Source organism: Pipra filicauda, unplaced genomic scaffold (genome assembly GCF_003945595.2).
Source record: "Pipra filicauda isolate LSUMZ 115617 unplaced genomic scaffold, ASM394559v2 scaffold448_size536912_pilon, whole genome shotgun sequence".
Lineage (NCBI taxonomy): Eukaryota > Metazoa > Chordata > Aves > Passeriformes > Pipridae > Pipra > Pipra filicauda.
This window is the reverse complement of record NW_024104585.1, coordinates 394,781-407,712: the sequence shown is the minus strand read 5'-3', so window position 1 is coordinate 407,712 and position 12,932 is coordinate 394,781. Positions and strand designations below refer to the sequence as shown.

The window sequence follows — 12,932 nt, the reverse complement described above, 5'->3', positions numbered from 1 at the left end:
ATGTCCAAGGATTTCTTTGGTTAGAACTAAAGTAATATATAAGTATATATGAGACTCCAGTCTTGAAACTGAATCAAGCCAGAACAAGCACTAAACAAAAATCTCTAGCTTTAGATACTCCAAGTGGAAGCCTAATGAAAGAGTGAGCAGCACACAATGAAATTATAATGATGCATTTCTTCCACCACAATATGCTGAAAGATTCTCTCAGTACCCTGTTTTTTTTTTAATGCCTTATTGATCTGTGTATGACAGTCACAAAGGAATGAAAGACCATAAAGCTAACATTAAATAAATGCATCTTTTCCTTGAGGCCAGTAACCATGAATTCATTGTTTTGCTAATAAGGAGAAAACTACACGTAGGATTCTTCAAGCTTCACTGCATCACAAAGTAATTCAAATTGACCAAACTTCATAGCACAAAACAGTTAAACATATCTGAGACCCCAAATCCTGTTTCTGATGCAGACTACTACAACAAAGCAGTGGGCATGAGACACAGACTATGGATTCATGAACATAAATTCAGTGTCTGCTAGCTCTCAGATAAGCCAGTAATACAAGATCGATCAAGCCTTTTTTTATTGGGACTGAGAGCCCTAAATGTAAGGGTTGCAGTAAACCCCAGAGTCTCACACTACACAAACTGTGATTACTTCTCAAGACCTCTATCACCAATCTGAATGGCAAATGGACACAATCTGTTTTATCAAATTAGTTTTCTAAGGTATTTTAACTTCTACATTTAAATCTAATGAAATACAGTTCTATTGGCTAAACTAGTCCAAAACAAAAAACTTCTGTTATTGAGTTTTTTTTAGTTTTCTCATACTTACAATTTTCTTTGATTAGAGTCATGGAATAGCCTAGAAATACATTCAAGTTTGGGAAGCCACTCTTTCCAAGGCAACAATTTGCATGTGGTTACACATAAGATGCTTCAGGCATCAGCCTGTAGGCAAGTATGCGCATTTTCTTTTGTAATATCAGAAATTCCAGCTCTCCTGAAGCAGCAGCAAGATTCAAAACAATTTTCTGTTGTTTAAACGATTAAAAGGTTCATGATTCTAGCACTTCAGATGTTTCTTTAGCAAAGACAAGTATTTGTATCAGAGCCTTGGAAGGAACTAGGGCAAGTGCTGTGAACTTTCTATTAAATGAAAGGGGAGGAAACTGATAAACTTGAATTCTGTGTCCATATAAACAAAACACAGAGAAGCTTTCCATTTTTAAAAAAGCTGCGTTGATAGTTTAAAAAAGGGAAGGATATGTTTCACTGGAATTGGCCCATAACAATGTTATAGGACACCACACTGTATGCTGTTGTTTTCTTGCAAGCATATAAAAACAAGCTAGATAGAAAAAAAACTATTTGGGTTCTTACTCTTCAGGTTGAACTGGCTACTGCCCTATCAACAAGATTACAGGACCGTTCTGAAAGTCCTTTGGTCCTGCATCTTCTAAAAAGATCATCCAGAAACAGAGAAACCAGAAATAAACAAACCCATAACTATTATTTGTAAATCAATGCAATTATTTATGCATACATTTATACATACTTACACAGTTTAAAGGAATGAATTACTATTTTGTGGCACCCGCAGTCCGTAAAAGCTGTTAAAAGATACTTGGGATGCTGAGGAAACCCAGATTCAGCTCTACCTGATACATCCCATTTTCTTTAAAATCACCAGTAATGGAGAAACTGCAGTCTACCTATTAAACTATTCCACAGTTTTAACTACTGTAACTACGCAAAAATCACAGAAGGGGTAATTCAGGTTAGACAGAAACAGAAAGGAAGTTTCCCAAGTTTCATTACATTTCCCATCTTCAAGGTCTCATGTTCTACTGGTTTTTTCTATCCTCCAATGTGCAAATTTCTTGCTAAGAGGACTCATCCTTAAGGCACCTCAGGGTGTCCTTGCCTTCATCCTCTCTTACACATAAAATGCACGCAATTTAATTCTTCTTCATGTAGTGGTTTAGACTTTGTTTTCCCCCAGAGGCTAAAAAAGTGGTAGACCCCAAGGGGCGGAAACCCCTGGAAGTTTTGAAGTTTTGCCCAATGGGCGCTCCTGCAAAACGTAAACATATCCACAAGCTGACTGGAAGAGACAAGTGGTAGTTTGGTTGTTGTAGGAGTGGTGGCCATGTTGCAGAGCCACGAGGAAGGGGCTCTGAGCCCCTCGGGGCCTCTGGGGCCTCCCAGCCCCTGGCTGGGGGGGGACTGCAGAGACTTGGAACAGTGTTAAGCTGGACTAAGTGTCTGTAGTTGAACCTGGAGATGTTTCAGCAGCCGGCACTGACCAGAGAAACGGTGGCAGATAAGACCTGAACCGGAGAAGCAGCAGAGACATGCAACTGAGTAAGGAAGACACCAAGTTGTCTCGGAGAGCCGAGAAGGAGAGTCAGCAGCAGAGCTACAGAGTTCTGGGGGTAAGAACTGTACCAGATTCCCCCCCCCAAACTCCCTTGGAGACCCCTCCTAGAAAGAGGAGGAGTACATGGATTCCTATTTTGGAGAAGAGTTTTAGACATGCAGCACCGGAGAGAGAGAGAGGAGCTAAGAAGCTCAAAAGCATCCTGGGAAGCTGGACCAGGATGGAGAGGAATGCAGAGGGGGGTGACCTTGGCCGCCCCCCTCGCCACTGCTGCCACGTTGGCAGTTGAGACAGAGCACAGGAGCTCTGCAAAGGGGAATTTGAATCCCCTGAGGAAGGGACTTTCACAAAGATGCCCCTGCATTTCGTGATATACCTGTGGTGACGCGAGTCTTGTCCCTGCTGGCAGTCCACAGGTGAGGCCTTCGCTTGGACCGAAGGAGAGTCGAGGGGCTTAGAGACCCCCTTGTGTGTATTGAAAAGAGATCCAGCTACAACAATCCAGTTACAGCTGCTGCATGCATGAGATGAGGAGAACCTGCTGCCTTAGAAGATACTGATTTTCAGAGACTGGAAGGGATCTGTCCTCCTTTCCCTTCTGGACTTTTATTTGGAGGGGAGAAGAGATCTGATCCATTGTAAATACTATATATCATGGTAGAGATAGTTGTGATCGTGTGTATAATGTGTTATAATATTTATTTGTACAGTCATTGTAATATATTCCCTTTCCCCCATTTTGGAGTCTAGTGTGTTTTTGTCTGGAAAAAACCCATCTCGCATTAGATTGAGAGGGGACAGGGGGCTAGGACTAGGGAATTGGATTTTGGGGCTATCTTACACCATGACACTTCATCAGGTCATGCTTTTGAGTTTCTGTGGCTTTCCTCAAGGCTATCCTGTGGCACTATCCCCCTTTTGTCTCTACTCCTTCTGGAAACTAAGCATTGCTACTTTTTAACATCCTTCAGTAGGTTACAGTCCTACCGCAGGAAAACACCAGGACAGCCAAAGGAGGAGCTGGGGCCACAAAGGGTGGTGGCTGTGCTCCAAAACCCCCAAACAGTGACAGATTTTCTTGATGAAATTGCCAAACAATTCTTGGAAGCAAAGCATATTCTTCATAACAGAGGAATGTGTTTAAATCCCAGTGGTCTCTGTCAGTCCATCACAAGAGAAAATAAATGTTGCAATCAGTTTAGCCCTAGGCACATGGTCTCAGTACCACTGTAAGGTACTGGCATAGCCCATCATTCATTGCCAGTACATCTGTGATCAGCCTCTAGTGCACGAGAAAAGTTAAAATTGCAGGGGAAAAAAAATCTCCAAAGCTGTAACACAAGGCTGTGGTTTGGTGTTATAACAGGTCTAACCATTTCTCCCACGCTTTGAGAAAAATACTGAATTCTAATCTTGTCGCCAAAGTGTTGGAAACTTTGCCCAAGTTTAAGCACCTAGAAATATCTGAGCCAGAACATTACTGAAGATATTAGCTTACCAAGACAATTCACTTTGGCAAAAAACATTACTACTTCATCAAAGTAAATACTAGAAGTTTTTACTTTATTTTTTTCTTTATAACTTTTACAACCAAACAGAACTGTACCATTTGACATCTAATATTCTTTGTATATGACATATCATCAGTTCACAGAATCTATTTAGCATCTTGGTTTTCATTATCCGGTATGAACAAAAGGAGTTAGATTTAGTCCTTTTTTATTTAAAAAAATAACTTTGTTATTTAAAACTCAGTCTCTACTTCCCATTGAGCAACCCTCCCACTCATAGTGAACCCCTGTAGATCTTTGAGTTTGGTTTCACATCCAGCTGTGGTCCTGACAATTGCTACCCCTCGTGATATATTTATTTACATTGTATTTATTTATATGCATCTACAGACTGAATATTTTTTATCAGGAGGTTTGGATTGACTGGTTTTCAGTTTTCAACATTTTCCTTTTGTCTCCTGTTTTAAAAGTAACTGGTAACGATTTGCACTGTTTCACATACTGTTCCCAATTTGACTACAGCGAGTATAATACAGATTCAGAGGATCTGTAACATTTGACTTGGTCTGGCAGACTGACCTGCCTTTTCACTATACTAGACCAAATTCTCATGCTACTGTGACTGGTGTTTAGCCATAATTTTCAAATACCTTTCAAATTTTCTGACTGAATTAAAAACAATAAACCCCAAACCCAAAATCTCAGCCCATGTAGAGGTAAATCCCTCTACCTCTTTGGTATCAGATTATCTTCCTTTAATATTAATCTGCCTTTTATTATGTACAAAACAATTTGTAATCTTTTGTTCCTCACAAGCTGCATTTTGCATCTTACTTTTTAAGCAGTTGTCTATTTAAAGTCTACCACAAAAATCTGTGGGGGTTTGGATAGCCAAAGAGAAATATGCAGTACTGTTTAATCAGTATTAGGACTATGTTCAGCTCTCTGCTCTCAGTCAGTCTCTTAATCATGGTCAAATCCTTTTTTCTTAAGAGCACACACATAAAATTTTAAGTTTAATGAAAGTGCAATATAAAGACTGTCAGGATTAATGCAGTAAACAACGGGAACTCTGTGGTAATTGGATGGTGTCTGTGAGGTGATTCATTTGGACTCCATTCTTCCTTCTTCAGTGAATTCCTTGCTGACTCTATATTTCTCATCAAATCCCTTCAGTATTCTTTGATGCTCCCTTTAGAAACAGGCCATTCTTATTTTCTTTTAGGAATTTCCTTTTAGATTAATAATGGATCTGCAATTGTTGTGAGGAGTAAGTGCACCAACAGGTGACAAAAAGCGTGATTAAAGAGGGTTTTTAATCTCTCCTCCAGTGCAATACTCTGTATAGAGATGCAAGTGTGAAAAAAGCCACAGGGCACAGAGAAAAGAGAAATGCCTCCTTTATGTCAGTGTCAATTTAACTTCTCAAATGAGGGGAAAAAAGTATCACAAGTTATAAAATGCGTATTATGTGTTATGTCAAGTGAATGATCTTACTGACGTAGGAGATCACTTCTGTACTACCATGTGATCATCAGTACAGCCTGAAACAGCAGTATAGAAAGGGTCAAAGTCTTAAGTCCTGGGGAAAGGTGTGATCCATTCTTCCCAGGATCAATGCCAGGTATTTTCATGCATGCATCAGGTAGTCTTCATTTTCAGTGGATAGGGCAACAAAAGTCCACGCCTTACCCTCTAGGGAAAAGGGATTTGAAGGGGGGCTCCACAGTCACTCTTAGCACAGCTGGACTCTAAAATCACAGCTCACAAATGGCTAAGGCAGAAAGCAGACTGGTCCCCTTGGCCTTGAACCTTGTGGACACATTGATGAGGACCACTTGCACACACATATTTCACAAAGCACTCAACAATCCTTTTAAAGTAGCAGTTGTTTTTAAGGAAACTTATTAAGAAGTGAAAGCCCTGATTGACAGAAGGCAGCAGCTCCAGGACCCTTGGTAATTGCTCTCTCACATTTCTAAGGCAGAGCTCACAGTCAGCATGTGCTTTACTACAACTTACACTGAAGAGACTCAGGCATCAATACCTAATTAGAGAACAGGTAAGTTTGGATACTCTCTTGTTTCCAAACAGTTGTACTCTTACTGCACATGCAACTTTCAATCTCTTTAGATTCACTTGCTGATGCTCATAATTTAGTGCTGAATCATTTTTTTTCTTTACAAGCTGCCCCCCAAGGAAAAGCAGCATACCAGGATTAGAAGATAAAAGTCCTGGTGAGCAATATATTTTGGGTGGATCAGAAGAATCCTTGAATTAGCTTCTGTAAAATGAAGGATTTTGTGTAAGACTGCATCTTGGGAATCTCTCATTCAATTTTCCCAAATACATATCATATACTATCTAGTATTCTCTAAATGGAAAGTAGTTTTCAGGCAAATGCAAGTGGGTAAACTTCATGGCAATTGGAATAACCTGTCTTTAAACAAACCAATATTCACTCTCACTTTCCCCCAAACGTGTTCTCTGCTACAAGGCCCTAGAACCACAGAGCAGGCAAACTCTCATTTTTCAGTTTCATATACTAACATGAAAGTATTTGCTATAAATTTCCCATGTTGCTTTATTTCCTCTATATCTACTTCACACTTCTCAAAAATGAGCACATTTGACTATGTGTGTAGCTCTTCCCTAAAACTTCATTGCTGAACACCACTATGCTGATCTCTGATTCCCATATGCAACAAGCAGTGATGTATACAGTTAGCTATACCTCTAGTTACACTATTTTATGGCAGCCAGAGATTTAAATTTAGCAATCCATGCTTCTGTCTCCTTCAGGCTAAAATTCTGTTGCATGCACAAACTGTGGCTTGCTCTGAGGGTCATCAAGAATGTAAGATTAGGAGAAACAGCCAGCCAGCTATCTTCTAAGCATAGATGAATGACAAAATCGTATCACTATTGCATTTTAAACCAGTGTTTGCTAACAATTCCAGAGAGTTGTAAGGTTTAATTTACAAATTAAAGAGTAAACATGTTTCTTCTGACGAGGAAAAAGAAGTAAAAACAAACAATAATGCTGTAGGCATCATTGTTGTCTGAGCTATCATTTTGACATCCAAAGACCAGGCAGGGTATGCTCTGGGATGGCTCAAACACTCATCCTAGATAAATCATGACAAGGAACTTTACTGTGTCAAAAGGAAACTTTGGTTTGATTCCTATTACCATTTAATAACATAGAATGATTTTATTTACAAAAATGCTTCCCTTCGAAATGAAGGAATCAATGTATGCCTTAAAATTGGCTTTAAAATTGACTGACCTGTGGGACAAGAACCCCATTCTAATGACAGTAAGACCTTTGCATTAATTGTAATAATGAAATCTTTTAAACGCAGCAGTGCTTTTAAAAGCATAAATTTATGTTAGTTAGTATAACAGTTTTATGTAAAATATTCTGATATCTGCATACATTCATGATGATTAAAATGTCACACAGAACTATTAGGAGCATCAGACCTCTGTAGTGTAGTTTTTTCCTGTAACCAATAAGAAAGTTGTTCTTAGCACTTTCTAAATAATTTTTTGGATTAAAAAAATGCAAAAAGGTCAACCCATGCAAAGATTGAACAGCCACAGACAGTAGGTCTTAACAAGGAGCCCCAACTAAATCAAAATATCAGGACTATTTCCAAGCAGGAATAATCGATATTTTGGTGGTTAATTATGTCTATATAATTATAGAACAAACCATGAGAAACAGCAGATTGCATATGATGAGAAGCATAAGGACACACGTAACATAAATCTGAAGCAGAAAAATAATGATTAATGTATTGACTTACTGCTGTTATTTATAATCAAACAGGAACAGTAACTCCACAATCTACAAAAAGAGTAATTACTGCAGAAGTTTCTCTCACTACAGATTAATATGCGTTTCTAAGACAGACTAACCAAATGCTAGTTTGAGACAGTGTATATCAGTAACAAAGATAATCACAGAAAAACTACAGATGTATCGTGGAGCTTCTATATCAGTCTTATATTAAATCCAGGAAAAACATTCATGAAATAATAATTGATCTGTCCCAAAATTGTTGACAAACAATAAAGAGAACATACTGCAGAGTCTCTACATGACACATAGTTTGCTGCCATTAACTGTCCTCTCAACACTGGTCACTGCTGTTCTACAAGAGGAAGCTCTTCCTATGCAGTAAAGCCAGCCTCTCCATACTCTGAATATGCAGCTCTGCATCTATCACATTAGCACGTCCTTGCAATAAATATTGCAGAAGTCTGGCCTGCTTTAATATTCATTATTAGGGTTACCTAAATATACAAACTGGAGTTTTTTCAGTCTACATACACTTATTCATAACGGATGTCTTTATTTTAAGGTAAAGATGATTACTAACCTTCCTGACTGCTCCCTCCAGCACCAAAAGAATCACTTAATTCTAACATCCAATAGGTGATATAATTGCAGAAAAACTACACTAATGTGAGTGTGGACATGTCCTTTTTATTCCATCCTCCTGCCTTTTTCAAGAGGTTTTCAAACACAGAAGTAACTATTTGAACTTGCTGGGAATGCTGATTACACAACTTCCCCACTTACCATCTATAAACCCATTAACTTGCATCTGATTAAAACACATTCTTTAAAAGGCATCTAATCCTAAATGGAAAGGATGAAGATAAGGAATTCAGCATCTTCGTGGCAGTTTGTGCCAACAGCCATCCCCCACTGCTGAGAACAGCATGTCCTAGATCTTACAGATTCAACTCTTTTTACTTTGATGGAAATTTTTTTTAACGAAGTAAAGAAATTGATTTAAGTCTATCACTGTAAGATATTTTCTCCATCTGTTACCGATATTGACTGTATCTCTTCTGCACTTGTTAGTATTTCAAGATACTTTTAAAAACAGAACTGGATATTACATTCAGCTATCAGTTTCACGAACAACATTCCCCCCCTTGTCTTCATTGTAAACTGACCAAAGTAATGGTAGGGATTTATTACACACACACATATTTATCAGTTTGTCATTGTCTTAGACATTTATCTAGAATTTCTTGTCAGAATTAGTTTTCTAGGAATTTAGAGGTTTTAGAGGACTTGTTTGTCTCCCTGAAATAAGAACCACCTAAACATCCTAAAAAACCCGCAAATTATAAAGCAATGCAGATCATTTGTCCTCTTTACCAATGATTTGTCACACAATCCAAATGTCACACACTCATTAGTAGTTTCACAGTTGTTCACAGATTGTTATTAAAAATATTTATCATCTTCAGGCTTGTAACTATTTCCTCTTTCCAAAGTGAAGCATCATTAATAACTGCACCTGGAAGTTTGCTTGAAGCAATTTAAAGTTACATCATACAGCATTATTTTTTAAAAATCTGATTGTAGCATGAAGTTGCATAATGACAAATGTCCTTCTCTAAAAAAAGTATTTAACTTTTCTGGTCAGGTTTCTCAGAATTATTTTTTTTTAAGGGGAACTTCTTAAAAGATAATTTTGATACTGGTCTGTAATATATTAATACTTATTTTTAAGGATATATACAAGACAAATCTACAAATCTTCATTTTTCTTCAACCTGGCCTCTCTACTTTCCCCTGTGGCATCAACTTCCTTTCAAAAACTCTGGTTTTTTTTCTTCCAATTTATTCTGTATTCACAGGCTACTAAGGTGAAGATTAGGAATGTGAAAGAGGCAAAAAGGAATCCTGACCCAAAACAGCTTGAATCTTTGGAGTGAGTTACAGTGAGCAATAAGGCAATGATGCACAGGGCAACAGTGCTAAGACAGTCCAAACTGTTACCAAGGAAAAATGAATATAACTCCTTGGAAATAGAATATGAAGATGACTAAGGACAAAAAAAAGTGGGCAATTTAAACAGCTCCATCTCACACCTGCTATAGTATACACTGTAAAAATTTTGTTAGCAGAACCCGCAAATAATATGCAGACTGAAGAGAAACAATTGGCAAGGTGCTTTGTACCTTTGAGACTGTTTCACAACAGCAAAGACATCATATCAGAAACTGTTTTTCCATTTCTTGCTCAAACTACTAAAGCAAATCCTAAATCAAACATTGCACTGAGGTGTGTCACACAGTTAAACCAGATTCAGAAACAATATTTTAACAGAATGAAACAAATATGAAAAAAAGGAAGATGAGTATTACTTTAGTATAACAGGCAGTATATAAACAAAAATAAGTTACATTTATACAATTTTATCCCAAATAGTGGAAGTATTAGTCTGAAAGTTAAAGAATCTGTGAGTCTTCCTGATACAAATTCTTTTATTCACATGAAAGAACTTAATTTTTATATACAATATCCCATTATTTGTACTATTATTTTTGATTCAGCATTTCAGTATTTAAAATATTGCTACGTGTAAATATCACAAACATTCTCCTGGGGAAAACTCTGTCTCTCTCTCTCTCTGCATGTTTATATGCATATCCAATGACCACTGTAAAATTACGGCTGTTTCAAACATATGATACATGCACCACTAAACAAGATCAAATATTGCTGAATAAATATTAATAAAATTGCACCAACTTGTAATTTTTTATGCTCAGAAATTATCTGAGCGTGTAATGCTTAAAGAGCACTTTTCCCCTTACCAATTGTCAAATATCAAGTTTCTTCACAACTCACCCTATATAGCATATATGCAGTTCTATACACATAAAATAGAGTAGTCCTGAAATATAGTCACTTGCATAACAAATTGAAGTTTTTTAAACGTTTTCTAAACATTTAGATTGGGAAGTAAAGAATGAGAATAAATATATTCCTACGCTGACTTAAAATTTCTAAAGGTTGTACACTTGTGTTAAAAATTAATCTGCAATTGATTCTGAAAGTGAACCTCATAATCTAAACAGCTTGCTTTCACTTACAGTGCTGCAAGAAGCAGTTGCTACGGTTAACAAAACTTTCACTTCTAGAAGGACTCTAGTGTTTGCTACTGGCAAAAGACTACATGAAAAACATATATTTAGGGAGTCTTGCTAAAACTATAATTCCCTGAATCATAGGGAAAAGTCTTTTAGAAATTAAAGAAGCATGACAACTTACAAATGACAGTTTCCCACTTCACCTAAACTTCCAGCTTCTTCTTACTGAATGAACCTCAAGAAAATTATTTCTCTTAGATCCTGACAACATAAAATTAATCAAATGCCCAGCATTTTCCAGAGATAGATAAAACCCTCCTCTCCAGGTGCAAGAGAAGGTTTCACGTACCATTGACACATTCAAAGACATCACAGCACTTGCCAGGTGTTCCATCTCCACGTGAGACTATCTGGGGAACGGAGCCTGCCTCACACATGGGGAAACCACATAAACCAGTGAGACACTCGCATCTGAAACCAAAGAACAGCAAGGAAAACCCCATAAATAAATGAAGCCACATACAGGATGAAAGAATAAGCGAGAGAAAAACAGAAAGCTAGAGCACAAGTTCCAGCTTTGGCGTATTCATGTCTTAGAATCGCGTTTTATTAACTCAACAACCAAGACAGCTTATGAACCCGAAAGATTTTTTGTAACCATCCAAACTCTGTTTGCTGGTCAAGGAAACAAGAAGACGGTACTGTGCAATACCAATGCTGCTCTAGAGCTATATGTAAAAATGTAGAAAATTGTAGTTCAGATTACTTGAAAATAACTGTGTTCTCCAGAGTTGCAAAATTAGGCTTCTCATCCAATACTATCTGAAAAATCAAAATTGGTGAAACACTAACAGCAGTAATTGCATCTATTCATCAGAATAGTGTGCTCTCATTAGGAAACTATATTATATCCAGTGTTACGTTGGAAAAAATTAAAAGAAATCCAGAGCCATTAAATCTAAGCCAAATAAAAATAATTGCAAGCTCTCTTTTGGTGTTGATGGTGCTGCAGTTTGTGGAAGGGGCAACCAATTACATATGATGCCAAATAATGTAGGAGGTTAGGTATATTGCATACTGTCGTTAGTTTTGAACCATTCTAAAAGAGGTATTTTCTCCATGTAAGTAGTATTTATTTGCTTATTTAAGAAAGCAGCCTAAAGAACTGGAAGATATAAAATGTAGATAAACAGTAGTCACATTTGTTTCCAGATTCTTTGCTTTACGATTAACATAACCGTTTCAAAGTCAGACACTTAGGACTTTTGATATGTTTACATTTAACAGAGATCTTGCCCTGAACAATGGGCACACTACAGGGAAAGTAGCAATGATTCTATAATGAAGTGCAAGACAAAATGAACAAAAAGAAATATGCAAATATCATAGCTGAGAAACTTCATGGAATAGCACTTAAATTTTTCAATTACAAATCAATTTTTTTTGTAAACCCCCCCCCCCGATTGATTTAGCCTATTAGAAATACACATATATGTCAAATGGAAACAAAGAACTCAACAGAAGATCCTGTAATTATGAATTAAAGAAATAAGAACTCTATTTGCTAATAACTATTTCAAATATTTTAAGTATCCCCCATTAAACCACTTCTTAGTAAGAAGCATTATCAGCCCTTAATGCATTTGCTTATTCTTTATGCTCAAAAACCAAGAAGCTTGGGTCTCCTCTGCCATGCATGTCTCCTTAATTGCCCAGCAGCTACTTCATCTCAGATCAGTGTTCAATGAATGAGGAAAAGTCATCTCTCAACAGACAGGATTTTAATATATCTCCCTTTAACTTTATCAGTGTTAGACAAAATTGTTATATTCTCCACTGTAAGGTATTACTCAGAAGGAAGTTTGCAAGAAATACAAGTAAAATCAAGGAATCTCACAGAACTTTTCTTAAAATGTTTGAAACTGAATTCTAAATTATTGTATTACAGAAGCATGTTACTATAAAGAGATAAATAAGTCCTTGAATAAAACAGTCTTAATTGTATCATGTTTCACAAATAATGCTAAATATGTCAAGATAAAGTGAAGCAATTTAATTCTATGTGCACATACATAGTACAGTACAGTAACAGAAACCAAAGTTTTAATTATCGTATCTCTGCTTTCGAC

General features: G+C 37.0%; 1 protein-coding gene across 3 annotated transcripts in view; it reads right to left on the bottom strand.

Annotated features, from left to right (window-relative positions):
• Positions 1 to 12,932, bottom strand: part of CRIM1 (cysteine rich transmembrane BMP regulator 1) — a 170,933-nt gene that overhangs the window by 54,073 nt on the left and 103,928 nt on the right. For all 3 annotated transcript variants that reach the window (XM_027735057.2, XM_039385889.1, XM_039385890.1), the window contains one exon: positions 11,153 to 11,274. In XM_027735057.2, coding sequence (XP_027590858.1) covers positions 11,153 to 11,274 — 122 coding nt within the window. The remainder of the gene's footprint in view (positions 1 to 11,152; positions 11,275 to 12,932) is intronic.